This window comes from Exophiala aquamarina, assembly GCF_000709125.1.
Source record: "Exophiala aquamarina CBS 119918 chromosome Unknown aczIA-supercont1.2, whole genome shotgun sequence".
Lineage (NCBI taxonomy): Eukaryota > Fungi > Ascomycota > Eurotiomycetes > Chaetothyriales > Herpotrichiellaceae > Exophiala > Exophiala aquamarina.
In genome coordinates, this window is record NW_013550586.1 from 4,821,239 (window position 1) to 4,846,132 (window position 24,894).

The 24,894-nt window shown below is 53.7% G+C and overlaps 6 protein-coding genes across 6 annotated transcripts; 4 read left to right on the forward strand and 2 right to left on the reverse strand.

Moving 5' to 3' along the window:
- Positions 1-150: 150 nt before the first annotated feature.
- On the forward strand, positions 151-510 carry A1O9_03541 (uncharacterized protein; the record flags this gene model as incomplete). The annotated part of the gene is made up of 1 exon (XM_013409105.1): positions 151-510. The coding sequence occupies one exon, from the start codon at positions 151-153 to the stop codon at positions 508-510; it is 360 nt and encodes a 119-aa protein (XP_013264559.1).
- Positions 511-13,311: 12,801 nt separating this feature from the next.
- A1O9_03542 (uncharacterized protein) lies at positions 13,312-16,536 on the forward strand (the record flags this gene model as incomplete). Its single annotated transcript, XM_013409106.1, has 2 exons — positions 13,312-16,229; positions 16,284-16,536. 2 exons carry the CDS (start codon positions 13,312-13,314, stop codon positions 16,534-16,536), a joined length of 3,171 nt encoding a protein of 1,056 aa, XP_013264560.1.
- Positions 16,537-18,294: 1,758 nt separating this feature from the next.
- On the forward strand, positions 18,295-19,956 carry A1O9_03543 (uncharacterized protein; the record flags this gene model as incomplete). Its single annotated transcript, XM_013409107.1, has 1 exon — positions 18,295-19,956. The coding sequence occupies one exon, from the start codon at positions 18,295-18,297 to the stop codon at positions 19,954-19,956; it is 1,662 nt and encodes a 553-aa protein (XP_013264561.1).
- A 327-nt stretch (positions 19,957-20,283) lies between these two features.
- Positions 20,284-20,937, reverse strand: A1O9_03544 (uncharacterized protein; the record flags this gene model as incomplete). The annotated part of the gene is made up of 1 exon (XM_013409108.1): positions 20,284-20,937. A coding segment is annotated over one exon (654 nt), but the record flags the coding sequence as incomplete, so codon positions are not given.
- Positions 20,938-21,966: 1,029 nt separating this feature from the next.
- On the forward strand, positions 21,967-22,899 carry A1O9_03545 (uncharacterized protein; the record flags this gene model as incomplete). The annotated part of the gene is made up of 1 exon (XM_013409109.1): positions 21,967-22,899. One exon carries the CDS (start codon positions 21,967-21,969, stop codon positions 22,897-22,899), a length of 933 nt encoding a protein of 310 aa, XP_013264563.1.
- Positions 22,900-23,136: 237 nt separating this feature from the next.
- On the reverse strand, positions 23,137-24,831 carry A1O9_03546 (uncharacterized protein; the record flags this gene model as incomplete). Its single annotated transcript, XM_013409110.1, has 1 exon — positions 23,137-24,831. One exon carries the CDS (start codon positions 24,829-24,831, stop codon positions 23,137-23,139), a length of 1,695 nt encoding a protein of 564 aa, XP_013264564.1.
- Between the last annotated feature and the right edge of the window lie 63 nt (positions 24,832-24,894).

Here is a 24,894-nt window from a genome sequence, read left to right on the forward strand (position 1 = left end):
CTACCACATCTATCTCTACCTCTATCTTGACTTCTTTCATCATTGCAGCACATGTTGATCATTTCTCGTTCGCGTAGAGTTGTTCCGTCCATAAACAGATCACCACTACCTAAACCCACGAGCAGGTCACGGACGCTTCTTCGTTCCAGTATGTCTGAGTTCCCGCCACCTGCGTTGAGAGAAGCAGCCGAGGAAGTGGCGGCGATTCTCCGAGAGCGCAAGGAGACCATATCCGTGGCCGAGACAGCTGCAGGCGGCCTGGTCTCAGCAGCGTTGCTGGCCACGCCCGGAGCATCAAAAATCTACAAAGGCGGGTTGACGCTGTACACTCTAGAGTCTCGCATCGCCTTTGCAGGTTGGACCCAGGCTGATCTCGACACTTACGACGGGCCCACCCCGAAACTAGTCGCTGGTCTTGCAAAGCATGTCCGTGAGACGTTGAAGTCCACTTACACCGTAGGAGAGGCACGTTCTTTCCCTTCCTCAATCCTGCGGCGGGCCTCGAGCTAATTGACAAACGCAGAGTGGCACGGCCGGCCCGACTGCCAGTGGAGACAAGCCCAATAGACAACCGTAAGTTCCATCCTCGTCCTCTCGTCGTCTTGTCACGTCGTGGGCCGAGCGCTCACCTCTGGGTCATTGTTCCGGAGTGGCTGATAACCAATTTTGGTGCTGTGAAGGGGCTACGTTGCAGTGGCAGTGGTGGGGGAGAATGGAGAATTGAGCAAGGACCTCGAAACGGGCCTGGGGAATGATCGACAGGCAAACATGGTGGCGTTTGCGATTGGGGCGTTGAGGCTTGTCAAGGACTTCATCGGCCAGGGTGCGGACAGTAAAATGTGATAGATCATTTTTTCCGTGGATAGCTAAACGACCGAGGGGCTTGATCCAAATGCATTGCCGCACGATCTCCGAACATAGACCAATGACGTGAAGTAGAACTGGAATGATAATACGGAAAACCCTTGTTGATTTTTGACATGTCCAACGCCCGTCGCCAACCGCATATATCGAATTTTCGGTACACCAGGTTATATCTCTATCCCATTATGATGTGATGACGAGACAAAAAGCAAATTCGCCTCGCAGGAAACACCCCTGAGTAAGGGAGAACGCGGGCATTTGCTTCGAAATTAGACAGCGCCCGTGGTTGACAGGTAGGTGACGTGTGATCTAGGTTCTAGCTCGCTGCATTGAAGGCGCAAGATGATCCCTCCAGCCATCGAGCCACCCGCACAACCCGTTCGCATCAAGGGGTGGCACACTGTTAGAGATGGAGACTGGAGAAAGCCGTTTGAGAGGGAACCCGTCGGGGCCCAAGGGAAACCCGCCATTACGGAGTACGAGACCGTGGCTTGCATGAGATGGAATCCGAAAAAAACCGTGAGATCCTGAAGCAAAGCAAACGCTAGCACATAGCTTACTGGACGGTTGGGGGGTGCGGCGGATCCAGATGTTTGGATCCGAAGTTCACGGATCGCATGGGTATCATGCTTCCGCTGGCGAGTTTCGGGAGCCTTTTTTGACCTTCTTTGTTTGATGACGAAGGAGATACATAGTAGGTGTGGTAGTTAGTAGTGCGTAATCGGTCGTATTGGATGAGGCGAAAACGTAACGCACGAGGAAGTAGTCGGGATCGGATCGGACTTGTTGCTTCCCTGGAAAAGGCGTTCAAGGGCGACTGACAGGGTCACTGACCGTTTGGTCAGGCCAAGTAGAATAGGAATACACTGTGTGGAAGAACCTTGCTGCTCACCCACTCTTTGCAAGCATGTAGGAAAACATGGTTTGGTTTGGTTTTCTGACAGATTGCCATGCATGCATGCCGGCACGAAATAGATGGGACGGACGGATGGACGAACGGTGACCGTCGAGATGGGAGTTGGTGGGTGTGTCGAGTCAGGCATCGACATACAAACTGTGAAGTGAGATCCGAACATTCGGATGCTGAAAACCTCGCTGAGGCAGACGCCCACGCGCTTTGTCGCATCGCGTGCCACTGTCACTGCCACACTAGCATTTGACAGCTGTCAGAATGTCATTGATACCACGCCACCAGACGACCGTCGGCGAGGTTCTTGGCCAAGTGCCTGTCCTCTGGTAGGGTCCAACCTCAGGTAGCCTTGAAGAAACGCAGTGCGTTAATAGAGTAGAAAGGCGATTCTACGCTGGGGTCTGGACGAAGCCGGAAGCCAGGGCTGGTCTGCTTGAGGTTTCGTCCGGAGCATCGCCCAGGATGGAATGGTTGTCATACGCAGCGGACGTCTGGTGAGTTGTTGATCTGGAAGTCTAGCATACAGTATTTAGTTGGTGTTTACCTCAGGGAGGTACCAAATCCTGTATGGAGGATGCAGTTTGCCGCCCTCTAACTTACCAACATGCCACGGTGGCCCGCAACGGCAATAAAACCCGTCGTGTTGTTGGAGCGTTGACGGATTCCATGCACGCCAACACTGACAAACCGTTCGAAGGGAAGTGATTTAATCAACTGCAGTGCTCTCGCGTCGTTTGCATGATTTCAACAGAGGCCAATCATGAGCGCGTTGGAAGTGAGGCGGACATGCGAACGGTGGAGCAGCAATAGTACATACATGGGGTGTGTATCACCGACTCCGAGTAGTTCACAGATACATCTCCCGGAAGTACACACCGATTAGGGGACTTCCGAGTAGTAGTCGGCAGGTGTGGAGGACAAGGAACCCGTTACCGAATACACACGGAGTACAAAGTACTGTACAGAGTGCCTGGTACTTGGTAGCTGAGTCTGTTTGTCACTTGTGTGTCCTTTGCCGTTGCCCTCGCCTCGTAGTCATTGGTATCGCTTGTCTCCTCTGGGGCTATCTCGGGGTAGGGCTGGGCTGTACGGGTACGGAGTACACCGGCCAAGTGCACAGAGGGTCATACCCTACCTAGTGACCGAGCATTTCGTATACAGCCTTGCTTCAGAGCAACATCGTGGTTCGTAGTGCAATCATCACGACACCCATCGTGATTTACACCGAGGAGGAGTCATCTCTTTCGGACTGTGTGCCCCGTAGACACTGTTCCAGGTCAGACAGAGCTGAAATGAGCCCGACAATCAATCGGCGTTGATCGACATGCAAAGCCTGAACTAACATGGTTATCTTGTTGGATATAGCCTAAGGTCAGTGCGAGGTACATCATCACCCATAGTGAGGCTGTTGCGCGTGCAAAACCCACAAGTCGGCAGCTTTCATGTTTCCTATCATATCCCAAGGCGAGCTTTTGTCAGTGTTGATGGCAATGTCGACGGATGATCCTAACTCGGGTTGGTTATCCATGGGCCGCTCCCTGACTCCGCACACAGTCGCTACGCTGTATCCTTTGTAAAAACGATAGATGGAGTACGAGGGATGTATTCACTAGTGCCGAGTACTCCGTAGTCACTCTAGTGAGTGGTTGATCAACACAATTGCGAAGTCGCTTGGCCTTGGAGCTGGGTTTCATTTGCCTCAGTGCTGGATGGATGGCACGATGGGACAATGATAGCATTCGGGAGGGGGGGCCGGGGCGGTGGCGACGGTGGAGGATTCCAGTTCCAGTCTCCTCTCGGCAGTCGCATTGCTCTACCTGGATGGAAGATCGTTGACATATGCCTTTCGAATATTGTGGACGGCGAAGGGATATGGAGATATTCATCAGAATGCTCAACAGCCGTTCGGGTACTCGTGCTTACGACATACCTCATACAGGGCGTGCAGGTGCATTCCGAGCGTCCCACAGCAAACCACTTTCTCTGTCCTGGCGGCCATCAACTCTGCCGTTCGAACTTGCTTGGACTGTTGTACGGATCACCATTAAATTACTTGTGAATCACGGTAGATGGGCATCTTGCACGTTCAAAGGAAACATGCCTCCCTAGGAGCTGAATGATCGACCGTGCAGCCGACTCGTACCAACCATACCTCCTACCTCCTGGCGTATTGCCCTCGTATGTACAGCCTATTGGCCAGGAGACGAACTGTTCTCGGTCCCTAGGCGGGTCTAGATTTGGAGCTATTTGCATCCATGCGGTCCCGCGAAAAGCAAGAAGCATGCACGAGGATTCTACTTTGCAAATCATGACAAGAAGTAAAGCCCCTAGTTTGTGGCGTTGCTGTCACGAATGTACTCGTATGGTCAGCAGATTGTCGACGATTCGTAAAGAGGTACTGTACTCCGTGTGCCGTCTGCGACAAGCGACAAGCGACAAGCACTGGTCGTTGGGGAACCCCCGTCCACAGGGACAACCTCGATGCCCTACTGTACTCGCAAGGCTCGGCAGGTTCGGACGTGAGCCTGGCCGATCGACTGAAACACTCGCATAGCCTTAGCCTTAAGCCTTTTGCAAGACATGATTCCATATTTACAAACGTCGATTGATATTCCTTTCCCTGGTGGCACGGTTTTCCGGCCACGGGAACGCTAACTTGAACCTCCAGTGCTGTCGATCATGCCTGCGGCGTATCAGAGTTGATGCCCAACACAAGATGGGCGCGAAAGTCAATTGCAAGAAATCCTGTCCCGTCGCGTGTGGGATCGTCTGCGGAACCCGGGATGGATCGATGGTGTAAGCCGTGAAATGAATAAATGCATCCCATGGTTCGATCTCGACCCGGGTTGGATCTTGGATGGAGGCTACGGAGGGACTCGTACTACGAGGGTTAGATTGATTGGCTTGTTCAGTTGCAGCCACCGCGCATCATTCATCCATCCTGTCACAACTTCTTTGGGGCAAATGAGAGAATCAATCTAACCTTCCAGAAGGCCGGTAGCGCGGAGTTTATAACCGTATGGAGGATGCTTTATATTGGGAAAAATCATGGACCAACGTTGAGGTGGGGCATTTTCGTTGATGAAGAACACGGACGGAATGGTCGTATCCGCCTGCTTTCAACTCGGATTACGGAACATGGAGGGTTGTTTGAGGGCAGGGTTGAAGGAACAATTTCGAAGGCTTCTGGGTAGCCACTAGGAGATTCCACAAGGGCGACTAGTCCATTAGTCCTGAGTCCTGAGTCCTGAGTCCTGAGTCCTGACTCCTAGGGTGGGTAGCATCAAGGGCCCACCGTGCGACAATGCAAAAGGCAGTTGATTCTATGGACAGTGGACACTTGGACAGGCACGGATGCAGTCCTGTTCTGGAATGCCTGAAGGGTTCGGAAGAAGCTAACAGGATTGGGGTTGTCGCGTGAATGAATGGGTCGTTTCTCAAGCCTTGCCCATGCGAAACCCGCCCAGCCTGATGATGATTTCATCAGAAGGGATAAATCAAGGATGTCGGGCGGAGTTGATTCGTACAAGTACGGAGTAAGGCTCAGTTCAGACTCATTATCGGCGATTCGAGTGAGACAAGCCTGGTTCAGTGACTTGAGGTCCACACACCCATTTCGTATGCGTGTTGATCAAGTTTTGTCCATGCAACCCTGCGAGGAAGGATTTTGTTACAGTGGGTACATGCATATTGCCGCAGCCTGGAGTGCATGAACTGAAATGCACTGGGCTCCGTAACAGCTCCTGCATACTCCGTATGCAGATGCAAGAGAAGCAGCTGGTGCTGGGTGTAACATTCCCGTACTTGGTTTGAACTTTGGGTGTTTCCAAAGTCCCACTCGTCCCGTAGCATGGGGACGAAGCGAGGAGGGAGAAACGAGTCTGACAGCTGGGCTGGACGTGGGGTTGACCGTGTTAGCAACTAACTCGTATGTTCATGTAGCAGGTGGTGTGGCGGCCTCGAAGAAATCTCCTGAGCCACTGACTTGCAGACTCAGTACTCAGTCCTGTGGTTGACGAGTCCGAGCTGGAGCAGCATGGGGACAATTCTGCAGGCATCTTGGGTGCGGTGGTGGTGGTAGTGGCGGTGGTGGTAGTGGCGGCGGAGGTGCACAGTGCAGAGTGTAAGGGCGTCCCACGGGTTGCAATGGCTGAATTAAGCGGCCGAGCCGTTTCGCATGCCTCAAAGCAGTAGGCGTCCCCCTGACGGAACGCACGGGTGTAAGCGGCCAGCTTACCTTGTGCCTTGGCCCTTGGGTCGGGCTTACCAGTGGCTAGTGGCCGCCGTCCCACCCAGCACCCAGCACCTAGCACCCAACTCCCAGCACCACCACCACGCCTACTACTACGGTACGAGTAAGTACTCCGTACTGTGCTACTGTACGAGGAGTACAGAGTTCTCCGTAATCCGTTCTCCGTCCCCTGCGATGCTGACTGCTGGGTCGGCACTGGGCAGCGGCACTGGGCACCTTCCAAGTTCCATTCCCAAGCTTCATTTCAGCTGCTTCCCCCCTTCGCTGGGTCCCGCCTGCCCCTGCCTCCCTCGCGACTTGTCAAGTTGTTACAGTACCCGAGTACTCTGTACTCGTTGTGACTCGTTGAGCCATTGCCTCGGAAGCCTGCCCCGCCCACGTGGCGTTTACCGCGGGCCATCGGCCCCCATCGGTGGCGCGGGATCACCTGTCATAATGCAGATTCAACCCGGTTGGGCGCCCAGTCGGCTTTGTTCTTCCATGAATCGTGGATGCTGATGGTCATCGTTGCTGCACCAGGACTCGATGACTCCTGTGGCTCGTATCTTCTTGACTGCTCTCCGAGCCGGTACTGGAGCCTCGTGCGATTTGAGAAGATGGATCTCGACAGACCACCACCCGTTACGGTGCCTGCGATCCGAACGAGGTACTACCTACGGATGCGCACTCCTCACCTGCTCAGACTCACCATGCAACCTCGTTGACAGCATCCCCAGGCACGGGCAGGGCAGGCCAGACCAAGGCATCGCTATCTTTGACCGAAGGCTTGTCAACTCACGCCAAATTCTGACGAGAAATGTCCGTGCGGCATAAACGAGACCGTCAGTTTTATTGGCAGCGGTGCGCATCGCTAAGAGAGGGCCTGGCTGGCATCGCCCATTGTCCAGAAAGTGTATTCTTCGTATTTTGATGATTGTGAGAGTCATAGAGTTTGGCCTATGTGCTACTCCCTGTCCAGGGGATCGTCCAAAGTCAATGCGGTGACGGACTAAGCAAAATGTGAAACTGGCCATCTCCGCCTTCCCGTGCATAACTCCATAATGATGCTGAACGGAACTTCCCCCACCAAAAACATCCCGAAGTGCAGCAACCCTAGCGACATTCCAGCCATGGAGGCATGATTAGTGGTATCGTACAATAACAACGTGTCTGGGGACGACCGCAGCAAGTTGGCAACTCGGATGTATTACGATTCAGAATCATCTGTCGTCTCTAACGTTCAATTCCTGATCGGGTTAATGAGGAGGTATTCCAGAGCCTCCTCGTAATACTTCGGAAACCGCCGCACCACACCCCTCGATCGTCCCGCTGGATTCTGGGACTTGAGAAATTCCGCACATCACCAAGCAAGCAATTTCCCAGGCGATAAGACGGCATCCCTTGGTCAGCTACGAGTACTCCGCCGTTTGACGTGTTATTATTGTCATCACCGGCGATTGTGGATATTTTCTGCACAAGTGCCTGAGCCGGAGCCTGAGCCTGCGCCTGCGCCTAGGCCAGCACCACCGACTCAAGGCGGCGGCATGGACTCACGGTGCTGTACGAGTATGATTATCTCGTATGGACTCCCTCGTACTTGACCACTCCCAGCCTACGTGCCTTGATCGAGAAATGAGGCGGTCTGCGCCTTCGCCGTCGGAATGAGGTCGGAACCAGCCGCAAATCTCGATTCGGTGCCACCTGCACCACATGCAATCATTGGCATGTGTGCAGGAAGAAAGAATCATCAATAACAACTGGTTTGGCATGCATGCCATTTTAAAGCGCCGTTGTCAGACAATGTTGATATTGGAGCTTTGCACTCCGTTCACGTGCGGTCATTATCAGCCAATTGGTGTTTGGCCAGGCGGGGAATTCTGCCCAATTGAGTAATGTCAGTTGATGTGTTTCAGAATCACTAACGCGGATACCTTGCATGGGGGTTGTCGACCGCCATGCTACTGGTTAGCCGTCTGGCGGTGTAAGTTCTCACTTTCCCTGAAAAAGGTACCATTGTACACTAAAACAGGGAGAGACCTGGCCAGACGAGCCACTGCAGAATCCTCTGTGCCCATGGGCCATGAGTCCATGATGCACGACTCGTAAAAAAAATCCCTCCGAAAGGGTTGATGCTGACAGAGATGTTTAGACTCACTCACTTCATCTCAAACCCTCATGGCAGGGGGACCCTTCGACAAGCCCGTCCCGGCAACACGCATGATATGACATCAGGCATCCTGCGATGCTGCAGACACCTCGGGATAGCAGCCAGTTTGGTCAGGGTCTTGTTCTCTTTCTCGTCAACTCTGTAATACAATCATGGGGAATCACGCTTGCACATGGGATCCCGACCTTGCGATTGCTCACAATAATAGTGACATCTAAAAAGCGAGATCATTCACCTGAGAATATGTAGTATTACGGGGAAACTGGTCAAAGATCATCATGTGCTCGCGTTGGCGCTTGACCTTTCCATCCCGTTGCCGTTGACGGTACCCTGTCGGCAAGTCTTCCAAAGACTCTTTTTGATCGGGTTATACCAAGGATAGCCCACGGGACGTCGGGTCCTTGTCGATAGTAGTAACAACGATGATGATGATGATGATGATGATGACGATGTCGTTAACCTTGAAATTTCACAGAGTGGGATGCTCGGTGATATCTTAGGGTGGCGTGGAGTTCGTGGAGGGGCTGCACCAGGGTTCGAATGGATTCTTCCTCGTCAGGGTTGGAACCCAGCTCCTGGTCTGGACTACAAGGACCAGCAGCCATTATTGGTCGCGAGACAGCACTAAAGGGGTACCGAGTACCTGAGTGGTTGGTCACCAGAAGCGAATAATTGTCTCCTGTGATAAGTTGAGTGGGAGTGGCAGGGAAGGACAAATGGCAGGGTTCGCTTCCGATCTGTTGTCATTTGTCAGACAGCGACTGACTCGGCTAGCATGATGTACTCGGTGGAACCAGCAATCAACATCAAGTGGGCGAGGGGGGGTCGGTCATGTGGGTGGGACCTTTTTCCGTGTAGGACAACAATCCTTGAAGTTGGCCGACGAGCCTAGTCCTGGGTAGTACTTCTGGATCCGCCCAACTGGCGACGAGTAGAACACATCTATCCTCGTACTTGTTCATGATCATCGGTGTTGAAATGAGAACTCGTCAATGCTTGCTTACGACTATGTCCGTCAATTCATCGGGCAGTCGAGCGCGGTGGCCTTTTTCAATAGTCATGATATTATGGGGACCTATATAGACAGTAGAGTACTCCGTTGTGGAAGGTGGAAGGAGCGACCCTCGAGGCCCGCCCCAAGAGCGCTCGGGGCACGTCGGTCCGCAAAGGTACCGGTACCAATGTAGCCTTAGGAGTCCTCGTAGGTGTCGCAACTCGCAACTTGCAACTCGTGACTCATGACTCGTGACGCGTGACTCGCGGGGCAAGTACCCAGGTACCACCTCCATTCTGCCCTTTGGTCACCACCATTGGGAGTGCGCGGCACCGCGGCACCTAGCGGGGTGCTCCATGGACGTTGGCCCACACAGCCATAGGCTATGTAGGAGGACGTGTGTTTGATCAGCTCTCCAGAACTTGAATTTGACTCGCCAGCATAGAGACCTTGACCTTGTTCTCGGCCATGACCTTGCCCTCGTCCAGAAGAAATGGAACAACAGATTCGGGGATGGCTTCTCTCGTCAATGGCCATGACAGGAAAAGCATCGTCCGGATTTGACTCGAGAGCTAACGGTGCTAAGTCCCACTTTGCTCGTTTGAGGCCTCTCGTCTCGGATGACGCCCAACAACATCAATTACGTCCATTTCCAGTCTCTTGCCAGAACTGGGTAGTCGTGACCGCATCCGCGTGTGGCGTGCACCCATCGCAGACCGTAGACAGTGGGAGGCCCGAGCTGCTGCAGATATCGGCCAGCTGGAACAGACGTGACGATTTAACGAGGGCTGGTCCAGGAGCAGTACTCCGTACTTAGTGAGCAGTGACCCTCTCATCCCATCAACCGTGCGTGCCTGTGAGGTAGGGGAGGGAGTGAGCCGCCGCGGCTGGACCCGGGGAGGAGGGGGGGAGTTGTGATGCACCCGTACCGCGTTCTCGGTGGGCGCTCCCGTCACGCTGGACCGGACAGCTAATTGACCAGGTACGGAGCAGCTCGTACTACTGGACTGCATCAAGTAATCAAGTAGTACCTGGCTCAGGTACTCGCACACATTACCTAGGGAGTATGTGGCTAGGTATGGGACACGCCCAAGGTCGTCGAGCCGCGGTAGGTACTCCGGACTGTACTCGTACGACTACCTCTACCTCTGCAAAGGGATTAAGCGAGAGCGACTCGTATCTACAGTAAGTTCGTACCTTGTCAGTCGCAGCGATTGCGCCAGGCGCTTTTCCATCTGGTTCGTCACTTGTTTGCGACGCTTGTTGCAGCTCCCACAAATCCAATTCTCGACAGGCAGGTAGCTTGACGTGGGTCTCGCTAATAAGACTGTCTGACCCACGACTTTTCTCAATCTGGCCAAATTACTAGTGGCCACTGCTGATGCTTGTGGAACGCATCAAGATTGAAAGTAGAACGACAAACTTGAAAGGATGAAGGAGCTCCTCAGGCTGTGGGACTCCTGTCACTTGACCGCTGAAGCCAGGACTAGTGCTGGCAGTGGCAGTGGCAGTGGCAGTGGCAGTGGCAATCGCAGCAACTCGTCCATACCAGTCGCAGGCACTCGTCACCGAGTAGGCATCACTACTTCTGTACTCGAACGTACATAGATATCTTGGTCGGAACCACTCTTATGGCGAGGTGCGGTGTGTGCAGTCCAGAGATATCGAAGTGGTAACTAATAGTAGTTGGGCACATTGGTGCTGCTTTGCATTCGTAACTCCTTCCTCAACCTCGATCTCGAATCGGCATTTCCCACTTCCACGTCCACGCCCACGCCCACATCCACTCGCACTCTCGTCCTCGAGTCTTGCCCATCCACAGCGGTATTTGCCATCTTGTTCGCCTCTCCCCTAGCGGCGACGAGAGCTCAATCAGCCCCGAATCCGGATGTAGATCCACTGGCCTCACCATTCAATTAGCTGATGTCGCTATTACGAGCTATCATCGCCTCGTCTCGGACTGTGGTCAGTGGTCACTCGTTTCCCAAGCGTGTCCCGACCCCCGACCCCCGACCCATCATTTGGGCCCAGGCTGATCCGGGCTCGGCTGCGCTAGGGGTCATCTGGGAGCAATGACTGGTTCCCGAAACCTTGGTTTTGGAGACTTCTGGCACTCTTGCCGACACCCTAAACCGCCGACTTGGAGAAGGCCTGCAGCCTCCAACTGCAGTTGGATGGAGCCTGAAGGTCTCTTTGGGTCCCTCGGGTCCCCCCGCTCCACCATGACTCCCTGGTCCCTGGCGCCTGCCTCTCTGCGCCAGGCGGTCGACCGGTCGAATCAACACTACACTGGCACTAACACTAATTAGGGGCTTAGCGTGCCTGCCTAGACACAGTTAGTCGTCGTGCCTGCACTTTGGTTTCTTCCCATTTCTTCCATTTCTGCCACCAAACCCAAGCCTGACGCCCCCAAGCTCAGCCCAAGCCCGCCCTCCCCTCGCTGTCACGCCCAAGCCTGATTCCGAAGCCCACGGCGCCACGCCTAAGCTCTCGTATCTCAGGCTGTTCTGGCTATCCTACGGACTATTCTTATTATTTGCCTCACTGGTTCAGTGCCCGGGGTAATCCCCCCCCCCCCCCCCTCCCCCCTCCCCCCAGTCGATGCCTCGTACTTTGACTTCTTCCCCCCTCTGGAACCACCCGCCAGTCCACCAATATCCATGGACCATCACCCAGCAGTAGGTGCTAGAGTCTAGGACCTGAGCAGCTGCCAGTGAACAACCCACTGGCGGCGCCGCCGCCTTGGTCTTTCGTCTTTTGCCGTTGGCCCTCATCCAGCTCCGACCTCCTATGCCTTCGAGTCCCTACCTAAAGTGAATCTCGTACCTTCTCGCTCCCTCCCTCCAACCTCTCGTCCTCATCCTCAATTCTCCATGCCCGACCCTGGTTCAGTCCCAGACCAGACCAGACCAGACCCTAACCTTGACCCTCATGCTCCGATTTGAACCTCAATACCAATTACCATTACCATTACGGAGTACCATTACTGTTGGTACGGAGCAGGAGTGCCAGAACAAGCGTCTGTACCTGTGCCAATAGCCGGGGTACTAAGCTCCTGTATTATCTCGGCCCTCGACCACGTACCCATTAATTACTCCCCTACCGATTATTCCTATTCCTATCGTCAATTCCGCACTGCTGCCTCCTCTGGATTCCCACTCCCACCACCAGTCAAACTAGCCTGTCCGGTCTCTTGTGATCTACATACTTTCCCAGAAAATCTTCCTTTCTCTTTTCAAACTTCACTGGACTTCTCCTGCAGCAGCGGCATCCTTCTCACAGCGATGATCCTCACCTAAAGCAACTGGATTGGGCATCTATCTATCTACCTAATCCCTCGCATTCCATCGCACCATTGCACATTGCGATCCGCCACTTGCAAATTCCCCACCACTTCCCGACGCCAGCTCCCACCGCCCTCCGATTTCCAACATAGCATCTAAATATTTCCACCACCGGTACCCGCTTCACAAAAGCTTGCTGCCCAAACACCTCGACTGAACTTGGTCGCGATCACTCCTTGCTTTGTTTACCCACCGACAGCCTGGGCACCGACGCCGACACCGACGCCGACACCGAAACCGTCGACGTAGGCTGGGCTTCATCCTGGATTTACCACTTGAGTCTCTCTTTCATCCCACTTCTGCAACCACTTTAACATTCAACTCTTTCTCCTCGACTCATTCTCTAGCAGCATCTTTCGCATCCATCAGCTGTTTGCGCCCTAATTTGGGGGGCTTACTCAATTCTTGGAATACCCCATTGAACTTGCACCGGTACTGGTACTGGTCTTGTTTGCAATCTAAGTCCTGCGTTGATTCTGTTTGCGCTGCGTCCCTTCCGGGCTTGCTGTCAGGAAAGACAACTTGCGAAAAGCAATCCCCGTGAGAAGAAAGCGCTTTTTGGTTCCCCCTTCACTGGTCCTTCAACGACCTCGATCTCCCGCCTTGAAAGCTCGATTACAGGAAGTTTCAAGCAGCTTGGCGAATCGGTGCTCCATCGAACTGCCATGAGCATTCCTGTTTCCCGCGCGACCTTGTGAATCTGTCCATAGGTCATGGTCCATCCCCTGTACCACGTTTTTCCGGGTATAGAGACGAAGGAGGCACGGGCTAGGTCGTTGCACTTGGAATCAAAGGTCGAGCATGGAAGCAATCGGTGACGTGGATGTGAAGCACGAAAGATCCAATCCCTACGGCCCGCCACCACCAAACAATATCCATCGTATGCCAGTGCCCGAGACTCAAGCGTTACACAGCTATCATCCCCCTCAAGGACCCAACATGGCACCACCAGGCCCAGCGTGGAACCCCACGCCATCACCTTACAGCGAACCCACCGACCACCGACCACATCCTCCTGACATTGCTCATCAACCTCCCTATCCACCTCAATCTCAACCTTACCCTCCTCCTGGTCGAGACCCTCCAGGCTACCCTCCTCCGGATCCAGCGTACGGACGACCAGGAAGCGTCTCGGGTCCTACGAGATCTCCCGCGGAATCTCAGCATCAACCCTATCACCCCGTGAGTAGCAATCCCCACGAGCCTCCATATTATCCTCCCGCTCCTGCGGACTACCGACCGCGTCATGCGTATTCTGGCCCGGAGGGGCAGCCCAACGGAACCCATCAACAACCCCTTCACGTCGTGACAGGCCATGAAATGATGCCTAGCCAGCCGCCAACTCAGCCCGGGCATTATGGCCCACCTTCAGCCGGACCGCCTCCGTCAACTCCTTACTATTACCCCGAGTTTGGTGGCGGTCAACGTCGTAAGCCTGTCAGAGCTGCTCAGGCTTGCGATTCGTGCCGGCAGCGCAAGGCGAAATGTGATGAAGGGCGGCCAGAATGTCAGCATTGCAAGGAGAACGGATTGAAATGCTCTTATCGGGAGATTCCACCGCAAAAGTCCGAAAAGCAAGTTCTTGCAATCACAGCTCAGTTAGATGCCCTTACCGACTCCGTCAAGCTGCTGACCGACAATTCGAGAGCTCAAGATCAAAAAATCGACTCGATCTTGAACGCACTTTCGCGAATCCGGCCTGATGCAGTTGCTGTCCCAGAGAGCGCCACTCCAGAGGATCGGAAGGAAGGCGTGGTACGATCTCAAAAACGGAACAGCTCACACCACACGACTCAATTTAGAAGAGAGGATAGTTCGGATATGAGAACCGCTTCTCATATGGCTGCTCAATCCGCCAATTCTCCCCACAAAGCTCGCAACGGGGATCCGGAAACCTTTGAGCTTTCCCTGCCTGCCAAACACACGACTGCAGCACAGTATCTCCTCCTCTGGCCATCGATTGCCGCCTTAGTCCCGCCTGGTATATCTACCTCATACGTCATGGATGAGGAAAGAGAACGAGGTCTACTACGGCTCTACGGCTGCGGAGAAGGCGAAGACAAAGGTGATGGGCATGAGGGAGCGCCCAGTCCTTCCGGCAGCTCATCTTCCGATGGACGTCGATTGGATGAAGAAATGTCCTCATCTCCCCATGGCGTCTGGGGTGTTGGTCAATTGCATGCTCCAGGATTGTCGAATCAGAGCCATCCGGCTCGAGAGCACCCCGGTGGTGTCAGTCCTTACGGAGGTCTGATGCTGGACTCGGATGCCGTGGATCGATATTTCCGGAGTTTCATGGATCACATCCACATACTTCACCCGTTTCTCGAGCCCAAGGTGCTGCGGAATATGATTCATACTTTCAAAAGGAAGTACAGCTGGGATTACCGTGCGACACAGCCAACATCAGTCGTTGGCGCCAAGAGGAAACGGGAAACCACCGAATCACCAGGCTCGGTGGACGACCAAAACACTCCGGGTCACCTTGGAAATCGCACTTTACCAAGAACGTACAATCCAGGTGTTAGCTCACCTCTCATCGAGCATTCCATCGCCAACGCAATCGTGTTGCTTGTCATCGCATTGGGGAAGGTTACAGCACATCGCGATCCGCTGCCAGGTCCCGCGGCAACCACCAACATGCGGACCTCAACACCGCACAGTACCATGTATTCAGATCTGCCAATGGCCATGTCCGCTCCAAGTTCTCCTTTCAACAATCAACTCAACCTGAACGGCCACAACCACATGAATGCTTCAAGCCCGGCAAATCCCCAGGGAAAGAACATGGATGCAATTCCTGGGCTAGCTTACTTTGCCAAGGCCTCAGACATCATCGGAGAGCACCCAGGCGGCAGTGATGTATCGCACATCCAAGCATATCTGCTGGCAGGCCTGTACATGGGACAGCTTGCCCGTATCATACCCAGCTACTTTTACATCCAAAAAGCGTGCATGGCCGCACAGATTCTTATTGAATCGACGCCCTATACAACGAATTCCATGAAGCCTGCGAGACGGAATCTTGTCAATTTTGCATTCTGGTCATGCCTGCAACTGGAGAGCGACATTGCTGCGGAGGTTGAATTACCTCTCAGTGGCATTACTCGATACGAGAGCTCTCAGCACAAGGATATGCCCACACTGCTCACCCTGGAGAGAATACCCGAGTTCAACATGGACGATGATATTTTGCGATACTACTCGTACCAAATCCAGCTGCGCTTGACGATGAATAGCATTCACGCGACCCTTTACCACTCGCAGAAAAACCAGAACACGCGATCCAGCGATACGATGATGTTGGTCTTGAGCGAGAACCTGGAAGATTGGAGAAAGATGTTGAACGATTGGGATTGGGACGATAATGACCACGAGAGCCCCAACATCAACATTGCTCGTATGAGAGGGAAGTATTATGGGGCCAAATACATCATCTGGCGGCCAGCCCTCCAACACGCCTTGATGCAGGCGGCGCCGGGGAGGAAAGATTTGGCATCAGACTCGTCCTCTGGAAATGGGGATAATTCGGAGTTCACATCGCCAGCAATGGGCAATGCGCATATTCCAAGCCGTTCGTCCAAGGAGCTGCCGAGCATCAGCAAGCAACTGCTGGAAGGATCTCGGGTTTGCGTCGAGGCTGCAATTCGAAGCACTACAGTATTCGATAAGGTGCCACGACGACTGGTTACCACCAATATTTTTGGCACCGTCCATGCGTAAGTGCCCTGGAAAGTAGACTCTTCCGCGGCGGTTCACTAACAACGGTGTAGGCAATGGGGAAACATGCTTGTGTTGTATGCAACGTACACCTCCAGCCATCCATCGCTCAGTTCCCTTGTGAATGTCGATACATTGAAGAGATTGCATGATCGCACAGTTAGGATTTTACGGGAGAACGAAATGATCTCGCCAGTGCTAGCCAAAGACCTGAAAATCTTGGAGTACGTGCGCAGGAAAGTATTCCCTCCAACGAGCTCATCATACGCTCCGGCCAGCACGACGTCGAGCTTTTCCAGTCGATGAGAAACAGGATTTCTGATTTGGAACTTTTTGATTGTAATTTCCCTAGTGACGCCGACATCGTGGATGCCTGGATTTATTGTCTTCAGGGCGGCCACCATCCGAGCGTTTTAGCATTGTCTGCAGCGTTAACAACCGACATTGATTTCATGAAGTTATACGGCCGAATGGGAGGCACTTTTTTCGTTTCAGCTCAGCTTGTTCGGCGAGGCGAGGACCAGAAAGTTACGAGATTCAGGCTCCTCAGGTGGCCCAAACCGTGCCAGTCGTGGCGGACAGTTCCCACGTTGCTAGGGTCTGACGGACTTGATTTGGCACAAGGAGGGGGAGAAGCTTGAGTCCCAATAAGCCTGGGACGGGCGAGGAAGGCACGGGAGCGGCGTTGTATGGAATGTTTGAATCCTAGATAATGGCGATACCCTGCAGCAAGGCCGTTCTTTAGTATACATATTGTGTGGCTGGAGTGGAGAACGGGGAGTAATGGGGCAGCCACTTGTACATTATCGACTATGATGAGATTGTTGGAGGCAGGGTGGTCTGTCTCTATGTAGGTGAATTCTAGAACTGAAACTGCAATGGTCCTTTTTGTCTAGACATGTTGGATCTCGTCGAACCATGGAATCGTACGAGTAAAGAGGTTCCCTGGGAAGATGAGTGAATTAAGCGAGACCCAGACCCACCCCCACAGTACTCCGTAGAATACGAGGAATATATCAGGGCGACCCCTGCCAGTCGCAGTCTACGTCGACGGCAGCAGCCTCGTTTCTTCGATGACTAGTCGTCAAACATGTCAAACAAGGACCTTGTTGTGCGTGATGCTCTGTATAAGAGGGTGAGAAGGACGAGGCCAAGATATGTATACAAGGCAGGCGCAGATCCCAGTGCATGAAATCACGTGCCATGGACTGTGCCTTGCGGTGAACAGGACAGACCTATGATATCGACGCGTGGAAGGGCACATGTAGTCGTACGGAGCATGTGGTCCGGGATGGAGGTGAACCGTGCCTCCGACTGATAATAATAGTCGTGAGCTTAAGTCCGTCCCCTGCGTGTCCCTTCGCCCGTCTCGGCCGGCCCAAAGCAGCGCTGCACCCAGGTGAGGTCGGCGAGTACGACGGAGTAATTAGTTACTAACTTACTCGACCGTAAACTACTCGTACTCGTAGATAGCAAAATGGTTGGATGTGCCCGGAAGCCTAATGAGCCGACAGTCCCGCAACTGGGTGACTGGCATCCCTCCATCAGATCAGATTCATGCCCATCGTGCACGGCGGCGCCAGGGAGTACGACGAGTAAATCACTGGGTTGTCGACAAGGTTACTCCTTAGTTGGAATTACTCGTAGGTGACCGACTCTGCGTACTCGGCACATACCCAAAGAGAGGCAGCTCGAGACTGCAGCCTGCAGCCATCATCTTTTTCTTCGTCTTTCACCCGCGGGAGTCTGCCACCCATCTGCTCAACGCAGCCTTGACTTATTCATTATACAGATCCCACCAGCACCAGCACCAGCAGCAAGTCAGCTTTGATGCTGATGTCCTCCGTACCTGTACCCGTACCCCACCGCGACCCCTGCACCTGCCACTGCCACTGCCACAGGCATCCGTCATTCATTGTTAACCACAACCACAACCACAACCACATCAATATCCGCATCTCCTGCCCTTCGGCCTGATTGTGGCCTCCAGTGCCTACTGTACATACTCTTCCCGCTGGCCACGAGGCTGTTAGGAGGCACCTGGTAGCCAACGTCCCCAACACAATGGATGACACACCACAGTCCACACCCTCCCAAGACTCTGGTGATGAAGCCGGCCCAGGGAGCAACGGGCACGATCAGAATAACAGGGCTGGCTCCAACTCAAAACTCCCCGCCTCCAAGGATAAAGAGTGTCCCTACTGCCATCAGCATTTCACCTCCTCCTCTCTCGGTCGTCATCTCGACCAGTTCATCTCCAAGAAAAAGCCGGATGGCATTCACAATGTCGACGAGATCCGTCGCATGCGAGGTGGCATTACAAGACGCACCGCCAGAGGCTCCAAACGAGAAGGCAGCTTCAGGGATCGCGATGACACCCGCTCACCTCGCACGAGTCCTCCTCCACAAGCCCAATCGCAATCGCAATCGCAATCGCAATCACAATCCCAACCTCAACCTCAACCTGGTCCCGTCATCTCCATTACATCCGCAGACAACCTAAACCGAGCCCCTCCAGGCGGCATGTATACTCGCCTCAACAGACTCAATTGGCAGGCCACTGGTGTCATCACCGATCCCAGCTCCCTCGACTCCCCCACCACCGTGAATGCTCCGCCCACTCCTGCCCTCATCAACAGTCCCTCGCAAGGCACCAAACGCACCTTTTCCATGTATTCGCAAGATTTGACCGCCGCTGAAACCAATCGCGCTCTCGAGCTTTCCTTGCGCGAAGTTCTGGACTCCCTGCGTGCCGCCACTAAACACGCCACGCCGAAGCCGAGCCCGTTCAAATTCGACGTGCAGAGTCAATCCTTTCCCAGTCTGTGCCTGAAAATCCTGCCTGCCCCTGCAACCCTCTTCCAGGCGAGTCCCTTCAGCACTCCTACGAGCATTCCCATCTCTCCGCCGGGCCCAGATCAGCTGGCCCCACTACGCCAAAAACTCACCAGCACCATCGACTATTGGAAATGGCAGGCTCTTCGCCTCGCGCAGCCAACCACGTCCAATATCGCAGAAGAGGCGGACTTTTTGACCCAGAGCGCCACGCAATGGGCCGAGAGCACCATGAACCATCTCGACTCAAGCTACCAGAATTGGATGTCGCATCCTATCGAGATTCGCAACCTGCTGTGGCAAGTGGAGCTCTTGCGCGCCTACAACACCGAGCAGCAGAAATCCACGGAACTGGAGGAGAAGATCGAGACTCTTCAACAGGAGGCGAGCCAACTGCAGCAGCAAGTGGAGTATCTCAGTCGGTGCCAGTGGCCGCGGGAGATGGCCCTGTGGCCGCCGGACCGGAAACCGTTTGGGGCCGCGCTGCGCGAAGAAATCAGGCTGATCAACTTGAACAAACTGCCCGGGACGGGGTCGGACGGCATTGAAGACATGGTGCAAGTCCCCGATAACATCCATACTAGGGGAGACAAATGGGACTTTGAAAAGCTCGTCAACAAGTGGAAGTCTTACATTAAAGAGGATCGGAATCGGAGGGTTCCTCAACAGCAGCCGCAGCCGCAGCAGACTGGGACACCGACCGACGGGGCGCCTGTCAAGATTGCTGAACTGCATAAATCCTACAGTGAATCAGGATCGGGACCCAACGGCATCGGCATTGGCATCTCGACCAATGGCCCTTCACCCAACGGCCACAGGCTTTCAATGGACGAGAAGCGTAGGAGTATGAGGAATCAAAAGGGAAATATAAGTATAGTGTCGGACTTCTAGAATGAATCATGAAATCCGCTCTGGTGTAGTGTATCGTATTGTTTATATTTGACTATCTCATTCATATACACCTTCGATCGAGGCCGAACCTAACCTGACCTAAGAAGCCAGCGATATTTTCGCATGTAGCATGTACCTCGTAACAATGTCAAACCATCACCTCGTAAGGTTAACGCCAGTATTTCCATTTCCGTTCATCCATTACTATATATGTTCATGTCCATGTTCATACTCACATCATGTACCAAGTAGAATAGCTGCAAAAACCAAAGCCGCTCGCTCATATCAGACTGTTTTCTTCACAGAAACGAAAAAGGGCGTTCAATTTCAAAACCACGAGTGTCGCTCGTCCTCGAGCCGGATGGTCCCAGAAACGGTGCGTTTGGGGTCTGCCGGCACAGCCATAGCCATAATCGCGTCGGGGTCATCGTCGTCAAGCTTGAATCTTACAGTGCGCTTTCCTCCTACTCCTCCTCTTCGTCGAGCTCTTTCTCCCTCTTGGCGAATAGGCTCACGCGGTTCTGCACCGCGTAGATCGCATAGCCCACCAGCGCCAGCACCACGAAGAGGATGATCACGATCAGGGCGATGACAATGTTGCGTTCCATGATGATCGGGTCCGGCCTCTGGAAGTCCTTTCACTGGGAGGGAGTGGGCTCTTGTGTGGGAGCGGGAGTGGAAGTGGGGGGGTTGCCGCCTTGGAGGGTCTTCGGGTGGCCAGGAAGACGAAGGTGTGCTTTTGGCTCTGACGTGCGAGAAGGAGAGGAGGCGGAAGCGTTTGGGCGGAGGCGGACTCAGTGCTGGGCCACAGAAGAGAGTCGAGCTATCAGGGAGTTCTCTGATGGTGATGGGTTGGGACGTGTGGCTGCGTGGCGAGATGGGCCGGGGAAAGATCGTGGATAAGGGTGAGGGTGAGGGGGAAGGGGAGGGTGCAAAAGCAAAAACACCACTGCGAGCACCCCGCGAATCTATTTTGATAGATGGTCGGAAGGAAGCGTTCACTGTGGAGAGGAGGCTCTTTAATCGACGACAAGAGGCAGTAGCAGCAATTCTTGAGAGAACAGGTGAGCCTGTCGTGATTCGTTAGAGAGCAAAAACGCAGCCAAAAGGTCAGTGAGATAGATTGTTGGAGATGGCTAGTTGTGGAATTGGAATGAGGAATATCAGCACAGTGGCACGCAGTGAGGCCATGTACATATACAGAGCACACAGCCAACGGCAAATTGGGAGCCCAGCCTCGAAAACGCTGGGCTCCAGCATTTTGGTGATGGCTGGGCGTTTCTCTGGATAAGCGAGTGGTTGGTGTTTGACTCGAAATGCTAACGAGGTTGAATTTGGGCAGGACACACACAAGGCTTCGTGATTCGTGATTCGTGGATCCAACCGCGACCAGCCACATCATGCCAAGACTTGGTGCCTGGCGCTAGTCCGTTTCCGGGTACCTACGAGGCTGGCATCCAACTTGGCGGGAACCGACACTGAGAGTGATGAGAGTGATTGCACCCCAGTCATTATTTGGGGAGCACCGAACCAATCTATGACATTTCCTCTTAAAACCTCACTATACGGAGTACTCGGTAGTCACAGTACCAGCTCTGCCATATTGCGGGGGGTACATGATGCGGTCAATGACGAGACACACCGAGACCAAAATAGCCTACGCCCTGACCATGAACAGCTCCCAAGAATAGGTCTGTCAGAGCTATTTCCTTTGTGCTGTCGCATGATGGCTATATCTCCATTGACTGCAGACTGTACGCTGTACGCCGTACGCCGTACGCTGTACTGCATCAACAACAAAGCAGACGGGAGGGCTATGCACCGTCAGACTCAGGGAATCACTTCTCACAATTCATTGTTCCATCTGGATCGAGGACAATGAGCTCCTGCAAACGCTTGAAACTAACCTCTTAATCAGCGTCTCCAGCTCAGCTTGGAGCCTGCTTTCGCCATGTTGCTCGCCGTATCACCCTGCTTTTTAACAACTGCCGTTCTATTGAGCAGCAGATCATGCTCTCAGCTCGACCCGCTTCTCTGGCGTTGAGCCTCCCTGTGGAGATTGCGAGTGCATACACAAGCTTCAGCACCGATGAAGGTGTCCGTTCTCCGCGCACTCCAACTTACCTGCCACAATCTCCGTCGACTGCCAGACTGCCAGCTTTTGATCACACCAAAATCCTGGAGGACAGCTCTACAGCACTTCCAAAAACTCAGACCACCCCCGTGGATCTGCCCCCGACTCCCGATCAGCCGCTAGCATGGATCTGGGTCTGCCACCTCTGCCACTCTCGTTATCCGCTTGGCGTCACCCGCCGCTGCCTCGTCGACGGCCACTATTACTGCTCCGGGGAAGCCAACCAACAAAACCTGCGCAAGAAGAAGAAACGACAGAGCTGTTCCAGCGAATTCGACTACGTTGCCTGGCGCGAATGGGGGGACTGGAAGAGGAAGGCGCTCAAGCTACTCATGAACCCGAGAGTGGCGCGTGGGTGTGAGAACTGTGTCTTCCCCAGCCAGTGTCGATACCCCGCTGAAGATGAAAAGAAGGACCAGGTGTCCGTAGAAAGGTCGGCTAAAGCAACTGGAGAAGCTGCTACATCGGTTCAAATAACACCTGAGATTGGAGCCGACGCATTAGAGTCAAAGGATGACGCGAAGAGGTCCCGCTCCACGTCCTCGTCCAACGAGAACGTCAGCTTCGAACAGATCTTGGGCAACATTTTCCCCGAGGAGAAGTCCATCAATATCGACCCCTGCAGAAAAGTGACTTTCAAGAAGAAGACGCAGGGGAAACGCAAAAACTCGCAGAAGCACAACTTTGCGTCCTCGACCGAACGAGAGATGGCCAGGGAGGCCGAGCATGTGAAACAGCTGGTTGGCGTGGACTTGTGGAATAATCTCGAGGACATTGACCTGGGGAACTTGAAGGCCAAGCTTGATTGAACTCTAGTATTAGCTGTATACTTAACGTCGGTTAGCCGGTGAAGGCGGGAATGAGCCTTGAGAAGAACGCAGCCTCCTGCATATCTGGCTTGTATATCTAGCTTACTTTAGCTTGGCTTTCAAAGCGAACCAAATGTTTATTCCTATAAATTGTATGCAACGGCGCGAAACCCTCAGGCTGCGCGTGCAGATGTGTCCTAACATACCCTCCCTCATAAACAAGAGAGGACAACCCTACTACTTCCCAACCAATCCCCCAACATACTCGGCAATAGCCAGCATCTTCTCCTCCGTGTATCGCCTCCCCACAATCTGGACACTGACATGCGCCCCATCGTACAACTCCGCATCGTAGTCGTCGAAAACCTTCTGATCCTGCTCGTTCAAGGGTGTAAACCCCTCGTGATACAGGTCCGTGGTCTTGTCTGCGTTCGTCACCGGCACCACGACGCTGGGGTAGTCCAACCCGTTCACCCAGACGCTGTACCCGTAATACCCATACTTCTCAGGCCGTGCAGCCGGGTACGGCGCCAGCGCGCAGATGATTCCGTCCACCGGGCGGCCCGTCCCAGTTTGTTGTGCCGTGCTGTTCCAGTAGTCGAGGTACTCTTTCTGGAACTTGCGCTTGGCGACGTTGTTTGCGGCGATCATGGATGCCGTGTATTCTTCCTTCGCCTTGTCTCCATACACGGTGTTTACTTGAACGGCCATCGTCTCACCGGAGAGGCCAAACGCCCCATGCACATCCTTTCCACCGTCGTAAAGCCATGTCTTTAGCGAGATGGAGAGGAGTCTTTCGTGGGACGGAGGCTTCCATTCGATGACTTTGTGCCCGGCTTTTTCGAGTGCTGCGGCAACCGTCTCGATGGCTCGAGCCACAGGTGGTTGAGGAGTTACAATTCCGTCTGTCTTCATCACACCAAAGCTGAGCCTGCCACTAGCGGAAGTAGACTTGACCGTGTCGACAATAGCTTGCTCTTGGGCATCCCGCCATGGTAGCTCAATGACTAGAGGGTCATGGAGCCACGGTTCCTGTGAAAGGATCGCCTTGGTAAGTAGTTTCACCGAGCGAGCGGTGGTAGCTAGAGGGCCAACAACAGAAAGAATGCTGTTTTGACCGTCCATACTATTTGCCATGCCTTCATACGGCAGCCTGCCGGATGTGGGACGGATGCCATAGAGGCCATTGAAGGCTGCTGGAATGCGAATCGAACCTCCTATGTCAGTGCCAAACCCGCCTGGGGATCCTTTCAATCCGATCAAGGCGCCCTCGCCCCCAGAACTGCCCCCAGATGTCAGGTAGCGGTTTTTGGGGTTCCAAGTGTAGCCGATGATGTTGTTGACCGTCTCCCCGCTCATGAGTGTATGCGGAACGCTGGTCTTGCAGTAAAGCACGGCACCCAGCGCCCTCAGCTCTCTCACCATTTCACTCTCATACTTCCCCTTGCGCGGGTCATCCGCAACCCCTTCGAATGTCCCAATCCATCCTACGTAGCCCATTGTGGTTTCGACGTTTTCAACATGGAATTGGTCCTTCAGCGATACCGGAACTCCATGCAGCGGGCCAATTGTCTTCTTGTGTTCTGCAAAGTATTCATCGAGCTTCTTTGCCGATGCCAGTGCTGCATCGAAGAAAGTCTCGTGAAGGCAATTGACTAATTGATGGGCCAGCGAAGCCCGGTGACAAAACGCCTGGATGACGGCGACTGCGGTCCACGTGCCAGCGGCCACCTTCTCCGCGATACCAAAAGAGTCGGTTTCCGTGATCTCGATTTCTTCCGGGCTTAAGAACTTCTGGATGTACGAGCCTGTAATATCTTTCTGTTCTTGCACAGAGGAAATCTTCTTGAGGTGCCATTCTGCTGGAATGGAGGCGAGAATGGCGTCGCGCTTCGCTTTGGCTCGAGACTGCCAATCAACGGTAGCAGCCATTTTCTCCGTGATTGAGGCTAGAACGCAAACCAAACCGTTCACTCTCGGTAGAAAGTCTGAGTG